Below are 20,787 nucleotides of genomic sequence, written 5' to 3' on the forward strand. Positions count from 1 at the left end.
TACATGTTATTATACTATAGTATTGCATGCTATTATATTATATTAATGTCTAACTTTTTTATAACTTAATTTCTACACTATACTTATTTCTAATGTTTAATTACATATTATTATACTTCGGTAAATTGGTATTATGTGTTATTAACTTATTATACTAGATTTATTAGTTATCTCTATACTAGTGTCTAATTTTTTTTTTCTATACAAGACTTATACAATAGTATCTAATTACATGTTATTATATTTTAGTAAATTAGTATATATATTATTAACTTATTATACTAGACTTATTTAAATACTAGTGTCTAACTTATTTCTATACTTGATTATGTATGATAGTAATACTATAATATTTACATATACTAAACTATCATTAGTCTATTTATATTATAGTATAAGTATATTATTTTATAATAATTAACTCATACTAGTACATTATTGAATTTAATTATATAGGTTCTAGTTATACAACTATATAATTATATTAGTATGCATGATAAAAGAAATCCGACTTCGACGAGTTTAATTTTTGAATTTTTGCTCAACCCTGTTGAGTATGACCCATGTTTCCAAGCATGACTTAGGTGGTCAAGTTTCTTAGATTCTTTATTTTTATTTTCTAAACATGTTTGATGTGGCACTCCATGATTGGTGTTTATGTGGTGTATTTAATAGACTTCGAATAAGATTAAAATTACAGTGGTAAAGAAATTTAAATTTAAAATATAAAAATTAATATTTAAAGAAAAATAAATAATATTTATAGTCATAAAGTGTATAAATGTCGTGCATTTCAACAATAGACTCAACTATTTTTTAAAATAAATGCATGACGTTTGTACAATAAGTGAATGCATGTAAAATTACTCTTATAAGAAAACAAATTTCATAGGCTATTGATACATACTAAAGTTATAGAAAAAAGGGGCTCTCTCTCTCTCTCTCTCTCTCTAAAACCTCCAAATATTATTTTGTCGTCGTCGTCGTCGGCTCCCTTCTCCTTCCCTTATTTCTCCATCTATCCACTTTGTCTATCAAGGTAGTTCTCTTTTCTTAATTTTTTTGTTTTCTTCAAGGTCGAAAAATATAGATGTACAATTTTTCGACAACTCTCAAGAGAGACGCATAATACAAGAATACTCCCAGGCCGTAAATCGTTAGGAGGATAGTGGCATTTTGCGAAAATCACAGCGCGTGGTCCTAACGTGGCACCCCTTTCAGTAGCTTTTCTCGACACACGTGCAGATCACTGGACTTGCCACCATCAGATCTGTCAGATATTATTTTTGTGGCTGAAAAGAGACAAACGTGTTACCTTCACGTGCCATCACAGATTATGAACTCTATCGAAGTTGGTCTAAACTGTAATCCACCTTTTTTCACATTCATCTTATTGCTTTCCTTATTGTTTATGGGGGAAATAAAAAGAAGAGCTAGTCTCTTGGATGTTTGTCTGCAGAGGTTGAGTCTCTGTTTAGGTAGTGTTGTCTCTTGGATGTTTTTTCTATAAAAAGTATCAACAGAAGCAAAGACCCGACCAGTTACAAAATGAAATAGTGTACTAGTAGAGCTTCAAATGCACTAATTGATTTATGAGCTAATAGTTGATATGAGAATATTTCTGTATATATTTGGTTATAGATGTAAGTTTCTTTTATTATTAATGAATAATATAGGTTCCCTTAAAAAAAAAAAAAAATTCATAGGCTATTTTTATTTCTCAAATGAACTCAAGGCTAAATGGGATTATCCGGAAAGAATGGAAACTCCTTTTTGTATGGGCATGGGTTAGTATCCTGGTCAAGCCTTTTTATAAGAGAAAGTGGTACAAAAGGCCCATCAAGCCCACTACACTGCTAATGGGCCAGAAACACATTCAACTTAGCAGTGACGAATTTGCTATAGCAACAGCATTTCAAAACCGTCGTAGTGTGTCGATTGACATTAAAAGTTGGAAAAATTATGGGGAGAAGCCACTGTAGTGGGTGCAACCGCTGCACACCCTACGTGGTATAAGTCAAATGACGAAAGCACCCTATAATATTTATCTCTCAAATTCGAAATTATTGTAGACTGAGAGAGTTGATGAGAGAGAGACCAACGATGAGAGAGAGAGAGAGCTTGAGATGAGAGAGAGAGAGTCGAGGAGAGAGAGAGTGATGATGAGAGAGACTGAGATGAGTGAGAGAGCTTGAGATGAGAGAGAGAGAGTCGAGGAGAGAGAGAGAGCTCGAGATGAGAGAGAGAGAGAGTCGAGGAGAGAGAGAGCCCGAGATGAGAGAGAGTCGATCTGATGAGAGAGAGTTGAGGAGAGAGAGAGCCCGAGATGAGAGAGAGTCGTTCTGATGAGAGAGAGTCTAGGAGAGAGAGATCTGATGAGAGAGAGAGCGTCGAAATGAGAGAGAGAAATGATAAGAGAGACGATGGGAGGGATGAGAGAGACGAGAGCAGTCGTCTAGTGAAAAAAAATACATGGACTAAAAGCATCTACGTAGTGAGTGCATTGTGTGCACCCACTACAGTGGATGCTATGTAGCAGCTCTCTAAAAATTGATAGAGTGGAGTGATGTCAAAAGAAATAAAAGGGTTAAAAGAACACCAATTTGCAAAAGGGTGCGGTTACTATGATGCCCTATCTTGACCGCTGGGCGGTATGTCCAGCATAAAAAAGTTTTTTTTTTCACATTTTTTTAACATATTTAAATATATTTAAAAAATAAAAAAATATATTAATATATTTAAAATCACTTTTTTAATCACTAAGTAAAAATAAAAAAAAATAAAAAAATTAACCAATAGTCAAATAGATATATCAAAAAGAGTGGGTATAGTACTGTTTCTCTTTGCAAAAATAAACATGCTAGCAAGAGCATCTTGACAACTCTTAACTAATAATTGACATTTATTACAATTTGGAGATTAGAGAAAATGAGAGAACGGGTGGACTCAAACTTATTTAAGCGAGAAATAATATTTATGGTATATAAGTTTCGTATATTTTTTTTAAAAAAAGTGAATAATTTTAAAACTTACATGAAAAGATTATTTTATTAATAAACATTTAAAGAAACTTAAACACTCTATAATTGTATTTAATTAATGATACTCGTGTACAACATTTAATACAATTTTTGATAGAGTGGAGTCCACATATTGGATGTATCTATTTTTGAATGGTAAAAGGTATTTAGATAAAAGATATAGTAAAAAAAAAAAAACTCGTCCAATTGAAACATTTTTATGGTACGAAAATAGCCTTATAACCATTCTGGCAAAGATGATTCAACATCTGTACTATGGATTGGCAAAATTCAGTTAGTCGTGATCCGAGATGAAGCATTGCGGTTTGATATATATTCATCACATGTTTCTTTTGCTTTTTCCCCTAATTTTCACGGAGTATCCATGAGATTCTTTAACGAATAAAATAAAGCACGGCTGTTGGGAAAATATTCAATGTGAACGGATGAAATTCCTTTATTGCGGCGACACTAGTGGAGATCAGGACAAGGCTACATCTCGCACAGCCGAATCAAAATTCAGTTCTGATTACAAAATCAACGTTTTGACCTTTTCTTGCTCAAATTACGGCTGAAATCTGTGTGCATGTTTGTCTCTTACATTGCGTTTAGATAATGAGGTGGTGTCAGATATTTTATAAATAATAATAAATAAATAATAATAGAATATTAAATAATATTGAATAATAATAAAAAATTAATAATAAATAATAATAAAATATTCCGACTTTTCATCCCTAGCAATTATGCCTAGAATTGTGACTTTTGAGATGAACAAGTTACAATTTAATTAGGCAATAAAAACTGAACAATTATTTGAGACAGGCATTAATACTCTATATACAATAAAATCACTTTATTCAATGGCCTTAATTTGATTGAACCAATTTCCTCTAAAATTATTGACAAATAAAAGACTCATATTTTTATAGGATTATTTATATATTTCTCATTATTAAAATGCAGATAATTCTTATCTATAAAGATGCGCCAAAATCATTAGGATGACAAATCAACTGTCAACTTTGGAATAATGACTCATCGCAAAAAAATAAAAAGATTAAGGTCATGGGACCTTGTTGCCAGAACATGTTAACATTTTTTTGTTTTTTGCTTTTTTCCAGTTCTTTGGGTCCACAGGACTTGGAAAATAAAGCATCATGTGGGACTTACTTTAGTGTACGAATGACAAGGCTTTGAATATTCTAAAAAATATTCCATATTTAATAAAATCAAGTGGTCATTTTTAGAATCAAAATACAAAGAACTTTGGCCAAATCAAATCCACTTGCCAACTTTCTCCAATTCAATATTCAACAGTACTATGCTCGGTGGGTTTAAAATTTCAGCTTTATTTAGATAGAGTATGGTCTCTCAGATGATTTATCTATAAAAAATTTTAAAAGATAAAACCATACTAGTCATGAAGAAATTTATATACTAAACCCAAATCATAAACAATTAGTTTGTAATCTGAATTTTTTCTTTTATTTTTATGTATCAATTATTTCCATAACTTCGTTTTCATGCATAAATACAGTCTATTTCACATAAAAAGAAATACTCTGCTCTTGAAGTAAAATACAAACTCCTCCCACATGCAATATATTTATATTATTTTTATAAAGGCCAGCCGCAGACACATACCCTTCCTACAAAAACTAGTACTCCCCACATCCACATTCACCTTCACCTTCACCCTCACCCTCACCCTCCCTTCCTCTTTGCTTTGTAGCATTCAATGGGCACACTGGATATACAAACGCCCTCCAAATCCACGGACCCAGAAAAGCACATCCCCTCAGGTGGTGAACATGCCGACGAGGAGGAGCTCTCTCCCATCGAAGAAGTCCGGCTAACCGTGGCCAACACCGATGACCCTACCCTCCCCATATGGACCTTCCGGATGTGGTTCCTGGGCTTACTCTCGTGTGCCCTCCTTTCCTTCCTCAACCAATTCTTCGCTTACCGTACCGAGCCCCTCGTCATCACCCAGATCACCGTCCAAGTGGCCACTCTCCCCATCGGTCGTTTCATGGCTTCCGTCCTCCCGAAGACCAAGTTCCGGATACCCGGTTTCGGATCTCGGACGTTCTCGGTCAACCCGGGTCCGTTCAACATGAAGGAGCACGTCCTCATTTCAATCTTTGCTAATGCTGGGAGTGCATTTGGATCTGGGTCTGCATACGCTGTTGGTATTGTTACCATAATCAAAGCCTTCTACCACCGCAACATCTCGTTTGTTGCTGGCTGGCTTCTTATTACCACTACGCAGGTGAGATTCAGATGACGGAACTTTCAATATTTTTGTTTGTATTATTGCTGCGAATACACAGTCCGAAGCTCTGAAATTATTAGAAAAACAAACAACTTTTGCTTCTAAAAAGTAACGGAATTGTTTGTTTCTAATATATATATATATATATATATATATATATATATATATATATATATAAAAGAAGTAAGAAACGACAGTGAAAAAGGCTTGCTAATGAATGTCTTTGATTGCTCCGCTCGCAGCCCTTTTCGTAAGTACTTGTATGTCTGGAAGCCATTGAATCGGACCGATTCACACTGTATTGATTACATGCATGGGTGATTGTTAGGTTTCCAAACTCTGATGCATCTTGTTTGGTTGATTTTAATACAATCTTAGATTGGAAAAAGAAACTTCAAACCGTCAATTGTTTTTCTTTTCTTTTCTCTTCTTTTTTTGGGAAGATTCCCATCAATTTTTCAGTCGAGAGTCGGTATGGGTGTGAAAGGAGTATTGTAGATTTAAGATCATGGATAGTAACTTGGAGGATAGTTGCCTGCAGGTGTTGGGATACGGCTGGGCAGGGCTATTGAGGAAGTACGTGGTGGAGCCGGCACATATGTGGTGGCCCAGCACCCTCGTTCAGGTTTCACTTTTCCGGTATGTTAAATTAAAAAATAAAAATAAAAATAAAAAAAATGAAAGGATTTCAGATTCATATACTCTTATGCAATTATTTATCACGTCGCCATTCAATATTTTTCTTTCTTTTTTGTTTTTTTTTTTTTAATTTTTTTTGGGTCTTTATTCTCAAGATTCTCTTCAAGATGATGAAACTGAACTAAAACTGAAAGCAAGCACTAATTGCGTAAGCAAGCAAGCACTAGTTATAATACGGTACACGTGTCACTTTTTGGCTGGGTTTCAAAACTATTCATTTTGATTTTAAAACCAAATCTTATCATAAGTGTATGCGTTCATACTTTTTATAAAATATAATTATTATACGCATTTATGTAACTTCACGGATCCTGATTTCATTGGATGGGAACCAAAATTTATATTCATAGCCCTCGTTTGAGATGAAAAATTTATAAAATTTAATAAAATAATTTATGAATAAAAATAAAATAGTTTGAGTTAAGATGTTTTATGGAATTTTGGAAAATAAGAGAAAAAATTGTATAAAAATATTATAAAGTTAATATTTTATTATAATATAATTTTTTGTAATAAAATTTGAAAAAATTATTATTTTTATATTTTGTTTGAAAGTCTGAAAAAATTATAATGATTAGATAAAAATTTTAAATTTTTAATTAAAAATTATTTATATTTAAATGGTGTTTAAATATTAAGATAAAATAAGACTAGAAAATTTCAACATCTAAACAAGACCTTAATTTCCCATATAATTGTGGATTCACTGGTGGATGTGGTTGTGGGTGTGATCATCCCACCTCACTGTCCTGGGCCACTAATTCTAAGCAATTATACTTATTGAATTTATCTTTAAGAGGAGATAAGATTCTTATTGAAATATTAGTTTATAAAGATATTAATTCATTGATTGCAGAAAGTAATATTTTAATTTTAATTTTAATTTTTGGCTATAAACCATATCGCTCTCTTCCCTTCAAATTGAAGGGAGAACTAATTACTTTTCTCTAGCAATTCCAATTGACTTGGAAACTATCTATTTGTACTATTTATAAATTTATCTGAATCGTTTTGGTCTACAACTCATTATGGTTAATTGTATTTTCCAACTAAAAAGATGTTGCACCCATCTCGTGTAGTGGGACCCAACACTATACTTATGGGGTGCTATTTCAACACCCACACAACAAAGTCTTCTTTCATACGGTCATTTAATAGAATAATGGTACATACCGATGGAACCAACACCGTTGGAAGGAAATAAATTCCAAAACCATGTTTATTTTTTGCGAAGATTCTCGACAGCTACGTTAGTAGGTTGGTGACCACAACTCAGGTTGGTATGTCTCAGCCTCGCTGATAACATGAAAACGAAAGTGAAAGAGACCATATGTGATACTCCATATGATATGGATAAGGGTAGGTGGTGTATGTGATCTCACATTACTTGGGAATGAGAAGTTCTTGCATTTTATAAGGTTCTGATGTGGCTCTAATTATATCATTGATTAGTTTTTTTAGAATATAGACCATATAGTTTGGACATTCTATTGGGACGTTACACCCTAATACCTTATTGTCAAGGCAACTCAAAAGACTTCCTAAGCAAACAAGGCGACTTCTGTGATATGGGCCATGTGCTGTGTTCAGAATCTAAAAGCTGATGCTGCTGCTGAAAGGAATGGGAATGTCAAAGTTCAAGTTACAAAATGCAGCGTGTCAAGGACTCACGTAGATGCCAATCTGTGCATGTGATATAAAGTGCAACTTGTCTGCTGTAGAAGGCTAGAGGTCAACAAGATTGTCAATTGCCCGGGGGGATGATTTGTACAAGCAGTACTCTAGTAAAACCGTCAAATTGCAAAAAAATATGTTAGGACTTGCTGATAATGATGCTATAGTAGCAGCAGCAAAAGAAGGATGATCAGTAACAATGTCAACCGTCAGCTGTAGACTTGCATGTTGTATCCATTTCACAGGTTAATTCTCGAGTAGAGTAGCATGCCAAAAAGTGTGAGACTCTAGTGAGGCAGTGTCATTAAAACCTAAAGATGCACATACGAGCAAAGGTCTCTAGGCATAAAAAAAAAATAACTCTTTTAATCCTTGATATAAACTTCATCTGCATAAAATTCTGACCTATACATTTGCAGGGCTTTGCATGAACATGAGAATGAGCGCATGTCACGGGCAAAGTTCTTCCTGATTGCATTAATCTGCAGTTTCTCATGGTACCTGGTCCCAGGGTACCTCTTCTCAACACTCACAAGCATATCATGGGTCTGCTGGGTATTCTCCAAGTCAGTTACAGCCCAGCAGCTCGGTTCTGGCATGCGAGGCCTTGGACTTGGAGCTCTGACACTTGACTGGTCTGCTGTGGCATCTTTCTTGTTCAGCCCCCTCATCAGCCCTTTCTTCTCCATCGTCAACATTTTTGCAGGCTACGTATTGATAGTTTACATTGCAATCCCAACAGCATACTGGGCATTTGACATGTACAATGCAAGTAGATTTCCTATTTTCTCATCACACTTGTTTACAGCCCAAGGTCAAATATACAACATATCAGGTATTGTAAATGACAAGTTTGAGCTAGATCTAGCAAAGTATCAGGAGCAAGGACGGATTCACTTGAGCATGTTTTTTGCTCTCACCTATGGCTTTGGATTTGCCACAATCGCATCCACCCTCACACATGTGGCATTTTTCTATGGCAGGTATATTCCCAATCAATTCTCAGGTGGTTAGATGTGAGATCCTTTCATTGTCTCAAGAAACAGCAAGAATTGTACTTGTTAAGTTGAAGAAATAATTCTGTGGTCTGTCTGTATCATTAATTTACCAAGAAGCCACAAAACAGAATACCTACAAGATTTGAAAGTATTTTGCCTTCAATGTGCCAGATTTATTCCTCATCACAACAAGGTTTATTCTTTCTCAATGTGGCTTTAAAATTTGAACACTATACGTTCTTTGGAAAATGAGCCAAGATGTTAAACAATACTCACAACTTCTAAAAAAATTCCTGTTTATACTATTCTCGGGAGTGCCCTTTCTGTATGCATGTGTATAAATGTCTGTATGTATGTATAGATACACATAAAGATTCACATAATCCAGATAGATAAGATCCTTTTCAAAGGAATCAAGAACACAAACACCCTTCTCTCCCAAAAAGCTTGTAAGGTTCCGAATTTTTTATAATTATATTTGTAAAGTCTCATGTCGTATAAAACAAAATATGTACAGGGAAATTTATGAGCGGTATCATGCTTCTTACAAGGGCAAGGAGGACATCCATACCAAATTGATGAGGAGATACAAGGACATACCTACCTGGTGGTTCTACATTCTGCTTAGTGTGACACTTGCAGTTTCCTTAGTACTCTGCATATTTTTAAACAATCAGGTTCAGATGCCATGGTGGGGACTCCTCTTTGCTGCAGTCATGGCCTTTATTTTCACTCTTCCAATCAGCATCATAACTGCCACAACAAACCAGGTTATTGGGAGAATACATTTTTCTACTTCTTTTGCTCATCTTGCGGCAAGAGATCTATATATCTTGAGTAATCGAAATTACCATTAATGGGTTATCTCAACTGTGTCATGCAAGCTGTGTCATGCCAAACTTACTTTTCATACATCACATAAGACTCATGAACCTCTACTAGGTTTAATAATATAAGATACAATTTAACATAGCTTCAAAGAAACTAGCTATTATATTAAATCAGCTCCACTCAGATAGAATCATAGAACTACCAGATCACTTCACTATAATTAATGATTTTGCTTGTTTCATCATAATTTTCTCTATTTCAGACATTAATATAAGCACAGTTTTCATTTCCATAACTGCATAAAAGTTGCTATTTTTCAATTAACAATCTAATGTTCGATATACAGACACCAGGACTAAACATTATCACGGAGTATGCAATGGGTCTAATATACCCCGGAAGACCAATAGCCAATGTTTGCTTCAAAACCTATGGATACATGAGCATGGCTCAGGCTGTCTCTTTCCTCAGTGATTTTAAGCTGGGACACTACATGAAGATTCCTCCAAGATCAATGTTCTTAGTTCAGGTGCAATTTTCTTTCCTACAATCAACAAATCAAAAGAAACGAACATAAGTTACGACATTGATTTACCATTATTCAGACAGTTGATCTTCTTAACACTTGAGTAAGGTACAAATTGCTTGATAATTCGCATGGAGAAGCAAAGCATATTAGATTTGTATGGGACAGTTTTTCACCTAATTTCATGCCCTTAGAACGACAATTTAAATTATCCTTAAACTTCCCAATTTCTTTAAGCTATTTTTTTCCTCATTTTTTCTACAAAATTATTGATAAGTTTTTCCACTGCTGCATTGGTGCATGTCTATTCCTAGTTCATAGGAACAATTCTGGCTGGAACCATCAACCTTGCGGTGGCAATGTGGTTGCTAGACTCCATAAAGAACATATGCCAGGATGATCTTCTTCCTGCTGACAGTCCCTGGACATGCCCTGGAGACCGAGTCTTCTTTGATGCATCTGTTATATGGGGTCTGGTAGGACCAAAACGGATCTTTGGGACACTTGGAAACTATGGGATGATGAATTGGTTCTTCCTTGGAGGTGCAATAGGGCCATTTATTGTTTGGCTGTTGCACAAGGCATTTCCCAAGCAAAATTGGATTCCTCTCATTAACCTTCCAGTCCTTCTTGGAGCAACTGGAATGATGCCACCGGCAACACCATTGAACTACAATGCATGGATTATTGTCGGAACAATTTTCAACTTTTTCATCTTCCGTTACAGAAAGCAGTGGTGGCAGAGGTACAATTACATTCTTTCAGCAGCATTGGATGCTGGCGTGGCTTTCATGGGAGTGCTATTGTACTTTTCAGTGGGCATGGAAGAGAAAGGTTTGACCTGGTGGGGTACCGATGGTGAACATTGTCCATTAGCAACATGTCCAACAGCCAAGGGCATAGCTGTTGATGGTTGTCCAGTGAACTAACTTGAATGCTTCTGTCATACAAGATTTTCGCTTCTAATGTTGTGCAACATATACAAGTAGGAATTACTATGATCGTGGGATTTTAAATTTGGACTAGATAAATGGTGGGGATGTTATGCATTATAGAAGTCATAATATTTTGTGCAAATTAACCTTTTAAGTTTGAGTGCATGTTGTTGTGTATATCTTTTGATTTAGTCCTTAGCAACGCTAAACCTTTTTTTTTTATACCTTAGCAGCAATAAACCTGACTCAACTGAAACTGCATCCAAGCAACATAGTCATGATTCAAAATCTCTATAGAGGAATTCCCATCATTAACATTGCATTATTATATATTTTTCTGATGATGTGGAAGCTCATCAAGGCAAGGTTCTTCAGACCCACCCCATGAGTAAAATCCCCAATAAATGACCCCACCCATCATCATGGGGATGGTTGCAATGACTATAAATGAGATTTTGCAAAAGTATGTGGAGTATCACTAGAAACAAGTGCAAGTATGGCTAGATTAACATCATTTATACAATGAAAATATTGGAAAAATAAAGCATCCTTGTTATGAAGAACTTTTCTTATACAATGGGAGATATGATATATACATTTTTTTATAAGAAGAATTTATTAATCCACATAATTAGGCATAGCCCAAATATACATGAAGTATACAAGAGAACAACTCCTAATTACAAGCTAAGTGGTGGGGAGATATAGTATAAAATAAGGCACATGTCAGAGCATTAGCATTAGATTGGCAATCCTATTCTTCAAATTTTGACTAATATGTAACTTTTTCACTTTTAACTAATCATTCAAAACTTGAAAGTTACATTGGATTAGTCATCACACTCTATAATAATAAAATATTATTTTTTTTTTTATATTTTTTTAATTTTTTTTTTTATAACCTTCAATAATCTCCAACAATCATATTCATTTTCATTTTCACAATCCAATAAACAAAGGAATATTATTACATACATTAAATGCTTTAAGGAAAAATGAGAACAATATGAAGAACAATTTATACCATATCAATATCCAAATATAAAAGTTTCATCATTGTCCACAGTACAACATTCATATATAGTTGCTGCCCACATTCACAAACACCCATATTTGTGATCCAAAATAACAAAAAATCACAAAATAGCATAGGCTACAATCCCAAAACAAATCAACCACAAAATAAAAACAACCCAAATCATTACACCAACAAAAGGCTACACATCTTCAAAAGGTTAAGATAGAGATGGAGATGAAAATCGCTTCCTTGATTTCTCGAAAACCTCTTTTTGAAGATTCAATAAATACTCTTGCTGCATTCCATTCATGCCAGCAAGATCCATCTTCATTATCTCCATATCGATCTTCATTTTCTCCTTATCATAACAGTGCTACTGAAATAGCAGCCACAATCTCAAGTATTCACACATAATCTCATGCAAGCAGGTCTAATATTGCATTGCTTAAAGACAATACTTCCTTTAAAAAATTTCATTTTGTATTGAGATGAATGGAGCATATCTGAAAAAGTTACCCAACATTACAAGTGCTACCTATTTCACATCATGAGAATAGTTCATGTTTTCATTATGAATATATTACAGGAGCATATCTGAATGTTTTCATTATGCTTTTAAATTCTTACCTATTGGGAATAACACAAAAAATTGAAGGAAAATTTCTTGCCCCTAACTATATAGATTTAAACAATTCTTGAAACTTTGTTACCAGAATGGCATGTCTTGAAACTTTGTTACCAGAAGCAGTATTCACACAATTCTGTTTATTTAGATTTAAAAGTAGGTATTGTTCACCAAAAAAATTAAAAATAGTCGAGTTATTTTTATTCAAAGAGTGGGATTAGCTTTTATCCTTCAATTGGAGTCTGCTTGCAATCCAAATCATGGTAACCTCTAATTACATGGCTGGTGGTAATCTGAACTTCTTCAAGTTATACAAATGTTCAATATCTGTAATATGCAATCCAAAAAGTGCTTTTGCCGAGAGCACTTTTTCCCCCAACTTTTTTCTTCTACTTTTCAGAGTAATGAGGAATCATGCACCATCTCCAATTTACAGAGCATTCTTCAAGTTATACAAACTAACACACGAAAATGAAATTTACAGCAGTTTCCAGAGCAAACACCAACACTAACAGCAGTTTACAGAAGCCAATGAAATTTTAATTACATGTATACAAGCAGCAAAACTAGGAAACAAATATGAAATTGAGCCCTATGGTGTTAAAATCAAAACTAGAAATTGAAAAACTCTTGCTGGAAACAAAATCAAACCCAAAAAACATCAACAAAATCAAATCCAAACAATAAAATCAAGAGTAAAATCAAGGCTAGGGTTTCGAATTTTACCGTGTTATTGCTTGTCGTGCTGGAGAGAAGCTACCGCGGTGTCGTGCTGGAGAGAATAGTCACGGGAGAGAAAGATGGAAGCTTTTTTAGCCGCAGGAGAGAAAGAGGGAAGAAGAAGAGAAAGAAGAGAAAAAAAACTAGAAGAGAAAGAAGGAAGAGATGCGGGAGAGGGAAGAAGAGAAATAAGAGGAAAAAAAAACTAGAAGAAGAGAAAATCAGGAAGAGATGGCAGGAAAGGGAAGAAGAAGAGAAAAAAAAAAACTAGAAGAATCCAAAGAAGGAAGAGATGCGAGAGAGAAAGAGGGAAGAAGAGAAGAAAGAAGAGACGCGGGAGAGAAAGAGGGAAGAAGAAGAGAGAAAGAAATCGCGGGAGAGAGGAGCCAACATTAATAAACAATACATTTAGACTTCATACAGTACTTTTCATCTTTGAAAAAAGGATGAAATTACTGTAGATAAAGTTTTAAATGAAAAGGGTTTGGCTAAACCAATGTGGGCCAACTATTGATAAAATTAGTTAAGTTTGAAGATGAAATGTTGTTTGAAGAAGCCGATGCGGATGCTCTCAAGATAGCAATTTCCTTTCTTTTCTTTTGGTCGTGAATATACATGTCATATCAGAGGTGCAAGTGATCACACATTAAGTGCTACAAATTCAAACCATTCCCTGTTAAAACTTTTTCCACAGACTCATAATCATGATGCACATTGACAAAATGAAGAGCCCAGACACCAGTGGATTCCTTGACATCAAAAACTGCTTTCAAAGCATGCTTTTCTGTGTGACGATGAACTGAAATTCTCTATATTAGAACTTTTTATTGGACTATCATTGAATTCTTACAGTGTAGAGGTGTTTCGTATATCATAGAACTGCGTCAATTGTGACCGGTGTAATCTGTTTTAATTGTTTTTTTTTATCGTAAACAACTTTATTGATCAAAGAATTAGGCAAAGCACGATAACTGTTTTAATGTTCTTGATCGCATTCACACACCAAAAAAAATGTTCGTGATCTGATAATTTTTTTGGTTCAGAGTACTGGTCCTAAATTCGATACTTTTAAATTTAAAATTGGAGTACAGATTAGAAGGATAGTTTTTCACACCTTGATATGCTCATGACGAGTTCACGAAAGCCACTGGTTATACTCATCCATCCGAATAATGAAGGAGCTAGAACTTGGGGAACCTCCTCCACCATATGCCTTCATGTCCCAAGATGTGGACTCAATAATTTAGCCCAAAAAATTTCTACTTAAGAAAGTAATACAAGATATTAAAAATACGGTTTAGTTAACAATGATGCAAACTGATGCAAACCTTTGCAACTTCAGAGGTATCAATGTCAATGTCAGTACTCCTCAAGCACATCTTAAGATTCTTTCGTTGCATGTAAACAATAGCTCCTATAGGCCTGACACCATTAACAGTAGAAGACCAAGACAAATTACAATCAACTATCAATGACTTCATGATTCTAATACCACAATGGAAAAAATAGTAGTTTAGAAATGAGATAAAATTTAGTATATAAAATAATTTTTTTATATTAAACTAAAACTATTTAGAATTGACTAAACTAAAACTATTAGTTTAGAAATGACTAAACTAATATTATTTCATTGAAAATTGGACTTTTTTACCATTTCCTGACCAGCATATAATTCATAGGAAAATATTATCTTCGCCCCAAACTCCCTAGCTATGTAATTGATGGCGCATGAACAAGGACTTTTCAGTGATTCGAATCTACAAGAATACGGAAATTGAGTTACACCTTCTTTTAGAAAAATTACCTTAGACCAGCTGCAGCACTTTTTATGCTAAGTTGCTTGCCAATTTCATCAATTAAGTTGGAATTCTGATCCACTTTAACTCCCTACAAGTACAATGAGGAAATAAAAGCTCACTTAAGATGCTATGGGGAAAAGTACTACATCTTTTCATACGAAATTACAATGATTCAAAAAATTGTTCCATGATAATATGGTTGAGAAAATGGCCTTGAAACTCCCATACAGAAATAAGCCTACCATATAGGAGTAGGAGAAGACCAAATAAAAGTAGGACATATATTATAGAATGAGAATCTGTTGTGAGTTATCATTACCAGACACACTCCGTATAATCCCCTGCCCAATCGAACTTTGAAAATATTACCCAGCGATTTATGTGCAGCAGTGTGGAGAGAGGAAATATAGGAATTTCCCTTAGTAATTAGATCATTGGAACTTAACTCCAGTAACTGCCACAGAAATTATCCAAACCAGGTTAAAGAGGCTTAAACTATGAAACCAAAATGAGATGTCAAAAATAGAAATGAAGGGACAAACCAAGAACAGGTTCCAACTTCAAAACACACTAAACCCAGTAGTAATAGAATAGGCCAAACTCATAGCTGTTCAAGATCAAAATTTGGAAAACATCACTTTGAGCAATTTGAATCTAGAGATGATGCATCAATACTAATTTGAATAGATGTCCATCTGACTATTTATCAGGTAAACAATCACTTTTAAACCATCGCTATGTGCCTACAAACGCATTTTGATTTAGGTGAACTTAAATGTACTTTTACTTAAATAAAATGCTTACACAGACATTTTTTTTATTGGCACCGAATGTCTGGGAATAACATCTAGACTAATCTTGAGGGTGCCCAGGCCCTCGGCAAGGAGTTTTCCGCAAGTGCACATCGGATAATTCAAAGAAAACATCCCCCAATCCGATAGCCCCTAGAGATTGTTTGCACCCAATGGGATTCAAACCTTAGACCTGGAGAGAGTATACCTCCAAGACCAAGGCCTTTGCCACTTGAGCCAACCTCTAGGGGTTTACACAGACATACAAACATGAATGAGTACATGGTACGTATATTAGACATTTACTCTGGATTCCAGCAGAAGCTGAAGTCAGCATATAAGAAGCAGCAAACACTAACAGAAAGTGCCAAATAAAAAAATTAGCTTGAACTAGTGAGTGCGAGAAATAATATAGAAATAGAATTTCAGAAATAAAAGAAAAAGCATCAAACTTTGAAATTCCAAACCTGTTCATACACGTATGGATTAGTGATGCAGTTCAACCTTGAGCGCCATTCCCTAAGTCCAATATTAAATGCCCTAATATCTGCTAAGCTCCATCGGCGAAGATCTCCATCCTCAATAAGCTTGAGAATTATTTCCACGCGATCTTGGTCTTTTGGGTCTAACAAACTTGCAACCAACCCCTTATTCCAAAAAGGAATGAAAAAAGAAGAATACCTTCATGTTTCAGTTATCCTGAACGTAAGGTGCTAGGAACTAAAGAACAGAGGATAATAATCTCATTTCTACTTACATTAGTAAATTTCATATCTGTAAGTTTATCAGAAAAGTAATCATACACAGCACGAGAGCTACTCTTCTCAAAATCTATATGAAATGTGAGGTTATCAGGATGATCTTCGGCAGGGGGAATCTGCGCAAGTACTGATTTTCGGTGATCAAAACCTATGATCCTAATTGGATCAACAAAAAAAATAAGTTACACCTTGCATAGTCGACCAAGTTGAAAAAGAAAATAAAACAAAACCATTGGCCAGTTAAGATGAATACTTGAAGATAATTTTTTAAATAAACAGATACTTGAGAATAAACTGACGACCGGACATATAAACTTAGCTTACTCGCATGATGACCGCTGTGCAAGTTTCATGGCAAATCCTTTTGGACCAAGAAAGTCAAGCAGATAGCATCTCTTAAGCCCCTCTATGTATAAATCTTCAACCCTAAAATAGAAAAAAAAATATATTAAATCACTAATTTAAGGATCTGTTTGGTTCCTTGAAGAACCTGAAAAACCAAAGGACTACAGAAATTTAATATTGTAATCTTATTTTTATCCCAACTAAGTTAAAGGTTGATCTCAGCCGAGCCCAATGCAAGAAACGAGTCTTAGTTGAGCAATCAATCTCTCACAAACTTAACTATAGAATCCAAAACTACATACATAGCTTCATTGTGAGGCATAGAGTGTTTGAATATGAATAGGGGCGAGCAAATGCAAGCTAGAAAAGCATATTATACCGAATACGATCGGTCTGTTAGATGAATAAAATTTCCATTTACTTTCATTTATTTTCTTTCCATTTCGTTTCTCGGACATTCTCGACATCCAAAGCAAGCCCCCAACAAGCAAAAAACGTAAACCAAGAATTTCAAAAGCAAGGAGTGCACTCAAAGCCTTTGCTTTCTACACGTCCAAATATCCGTGCGGGGAGAGAGAGAGAGAGAGAGCACCAGAGAGGCTCAACGGAAGAGAAAGGCAAAATGAGGCAAGGGAGATTGAGGCGAGAGTGGAAGAGGTGGGCGAAGAGAGCCGAGAAAGCTCCAGAGAAAGAGGGGTAGTTGTAAAGCACTAAGTTGGGGACTTTGTCTTCCGAAGCTTTGTATAGGGCCTCCAGTGCAGCGTCTGACCGGAAGCTCCGAGCTCCAGCTCTCAACGCAGAGAGAGGCCTCCATCTTCGGAGAAGAGCGTGAGTCATGGATATTCCGAAATTCCTTCGACAGGACCGATGGAGAAGAAGAGAAATTGCCCGTACCAGCTATTCGGCCAACGGCGACCCCTTAATTTTAAGGGCTTTATTCTCCAACACAGTTCAGCCCAGCCCAAACTTGCTCAGGGTTTTGGAGTCATCCTTTGGGCTTTCCCAGTGCGAGTGAATACATAGAATTGTAAATGATATTCACTACACCCACCTGCCAATGCCATGGCCTTTCACTAGCATTTCCACTGATACAAAACAACAGGAGCGAAAACCATTTCACATATACAAAACATAAATTTCAATTTTTTAAAATTATTTTCAACGTCTTTCTAACTCTCTCTAAAAAAAAAAAAAAAAAAAAAAGGAAAAAATCTAAACCATTTCTCAAGAACTGAAAAAAAATTATTTAGTACAAAAAAATAGATTACTGTTAATATCTTTAAAAATAAATTAGAATATCTTAATTGATGACTTCCGTCACAGCAAGTACAGATGGGACAGTACTACGGATGGTCCTAACTAGTAGGCGTGTGCCAAGTCACGTTACACGTAGGTAGATAATTCCCTGTTCCATCATCCATGGAAGCCAAAATTAAGTGCATATATAGATTGAACATGCATATATCTTGTATAATATTTCAGCTGTGTATACATCTTATCTGTGAAATTACTATTTATCTCAAAAATTTAAATTAATAAAATGAAATATTTAATTAAATGACATAAAAATGTAGAATCAGGGTTTGAATTTAGGATCTCTACTTTGATACTATGTGAAATTATCACTTATCCTAAAAGTTTAAACTGATAGAAAGATATAAATTTTTCTATATAGATCACATGATAAGTTGCAGCTGGTTTAATTAATCACTGTCTATGTGGCTGGATTTGCTTATTAATTTGCAGGTTATATACTCTGGTTATATACTCTGGTTATATTAATTCCGTGGATTTGCTTAATTTTCAGGTCCTATATATACATAATTTGCAGGTTACTGATCTGGCTAATTATATATAGTACTCCATGGATTTGCTTAATTTGAAGTACGTACGCGTACGTGATCATGTTCTTCCAGCCTTTCTAGTTGTTAGTTTTGGATTCGCCTTGATCATGTTCTTGGATCTTCATAGATAGATTGATCGTTATTCTCAAGGTAAATTAAGAAAAAATATATAATGATGAATATATAACCCTAAGAAAAATAAAATAAAATTTGATAAAACTAATATATATCGTCGGGTACTCATAAATTAATCTTCCACAATTAATTAATATTATTATCCATAATCTCCTTAATGACATAAATTAATATTTACTGACACTTTTTTATAATTTTTTTCCTTTTAATTTGGGACTACTAGACTGTACGTAGTTTTCTGATTGTCTATCAATATTGATGACTGAACCACTTTTAATTTGGGAGGTGATCGGAGCTAGCTAGCTAACTGGTTCCTCACCTACGTACATAATTATATATTATTGATTAAAAGAGTTACTTAATTAATTAGAAACTATATATAATTCTCCACGCGTAGAGTACTAATATATACTAATTAATTAGTACGTACTACTACTTGTACCAAAAACATGCATTTAATAGGATCCATGCCACCTTGATCAGCCCCAAATTAAGGAATCTTTTAGGATTATTGGTCACAACAATTTGCTCGACTTGCATGTTAAGTACTTCCAGTATAAATACATTAATATATATAGTTATGAATCGTATGTGACTATATATATGTCATACTCTTGCAAGAAAGATAAATGATAGAATCAGATGCATGCTTATAAAATAATATATATATATATATATAAATATATAATATCTGAGACTCGTGTACAGGTAGAATTATTTCAAGGACGTCATGACATATAATGGTAGATGACATCTTTAATCTCGAGAGTGGAAAGATTAGCAGCAGGAATAGACTATAAAAAAAAAAAAAAAAAGATGATGGAATCATGTCAAGAGAAGAATGTTAAAAAAATAACACATAATATATTAAAAGATATCTTTAACCCAAGGTAGGGTAGAGGGAGAGAGTACTGGACCATAGAAAAAAGAGGTGACGGTCAGATAAATTAAGATGAATGTTTATAAATTAACATGATATAATATAATAAATGCAGGTGGCATCTCTAGAAGCCTCAACCTAGCTATGGAATCCTATCATGAGTTCAATATATAATAGAAGGATCGGAATACTTACGAAAATACATTAGATAACATCTTTAAGCTCAATTAATTAGAGATCAATTAATTCTGGATGGATAAAATGGATGACGCATGCAAGAAAGATCATGATGTGATCATAAATACTTACAAAATTATAAGTTATATTATACAAAACCATATAGTGCGTACCTATGATCGATCCAAAGTTATGGAAATTACTTAAAAGCCTTTTCATGTTTCTTAAAAACCCAGTTTCTTTGATCGATCGATATGCATGCACGCAGGTTTGCGTGTGATAAGATTTTCAAATTGGTTTACTCATAATCGACGGTTAGCTATAATCTTCATATATATATATATATATATATAAACACACACACACACACAAAGAGGTACGTACGTAGTATTCATTTTTAAGCCACAGTTATTTTGTCCAGGCCGCGCGTGTAACTCATCGCCCCCTATTTTCACATTAATTGGGTATAATCTCTTGTTGAATCTGACTGGAAGTGAATGATCTATTCCTCATTTGAAGCTATTATAATAACTTATATATATTAATTGTTCCTGCAGTAGTAGTGTGAAGTTTTATAGACACGATTCAGTCTAGCTAGTTGTTGAATTTGTAATTTGCATCGGATAATTATATATATGTAATAATTGTGTGAGTATTACGATGTGATATAAATATTAGAGTAATTATTTTAATTAGAAAAATCATTCTCGTCAACGACAGTTCATAACCAT

The 20,787-nt window shown here is 34.3% G+C and overlaps 2 protein-coding genes across 8 annotated transcripts; one reads left to right on the top strand and one right to left on the bottom strand.

Annotated features, from left to right (window-relative positions):
• The first annotated feature begins 4,647 nt into the window (after positions 1–4,647).
• On the top strand, positions 4,648–11,103 carry LOC121255366 (oligopeptide transporter 4-like). The gene is made up of 6 exons (XM_041155644.1): positions 4,648–5,295; positions 5,840–5,937; positions 8,091–8,654; positions 9,187–9,439; positions 9,847–10,029; positions 10,341–11,103. The coding sequence occupies exons 1-6, from the start codon at positions 4,762–4,764 to the stop codon at positions 10,953–10,955; spliced, it is 2,247 nt and encodes a 748-aa protein (XP_041011578.1). The 5' UTR covers positions 4,648–4,761; the 3' UTR covers positions 10,956–11,103.
• An 865-nt stretch (positions 11,104–11,968) lies between these two features.
• Positions 11,969–17,981, bottom strand: LOC121255440. Of its 7 annotated transcripts, XR_005938776.1 has the most exons (10): positions 17,613–17,981; positions 17,000–17,101; positions 16,672–16,831; positions 16,382–16,561; positions 15,443–15,577; positions 15,129–15,211; positions 14,653–14,746; positions 14,439–14,537; positions 13,331–13,376; positions 11,969–12,355 (listed from the first exon to the last, which is right to left on the bottom strand). XR_005938776.1 is itself a non-coding variant. In XM_041155763.1 (9 exons), the coding sequence occupies exons 1-8, from the start codon at positions 17,855–17,857 to the stop codon at positions 14,460–14,462; spliced, it is 1,077 nt and encodes a 358-aa protein (XP_041011697.1). In that variant the 5' UTR covers positions 17,858–17,981; the 3' UTR covers positions 11,969–12,355; positions 14,439–14,459. The 7 variants fall into 7 exon arrangements, 5 of the variants coding, with proteins under 5 accessions (XP_041011697.1, XP_041011696.1, XP_041011695.1 ...); XM_041155763.1 differs by lacking the exon at positions 13,331–13,376; XM_041155762.1 differs by having other exon boundaries at positions 11,969–13,376.
• Between the last annotated feature and the right edge of the window lie 2,806 nt (positions 17,982–20,787).

The sequence above is a fragment of the Juglans microcarpa x Juglans regia genome, chromosome 3D (assembly GCF_004785595.1).
Source record: "Juglans microcarpa x Juglans regia isolate MS1-56 chromosome 3D, Jm3101_v1.0, whole genome shotgun sequence".
NCBI classification, from domain to species: Eukaryota; Viridiplantae; Streptophyta; class Magnoliopsida; order Fagales; family Juglandaceae; genus Juglans; species Juglans microcarpa x Juglans regia.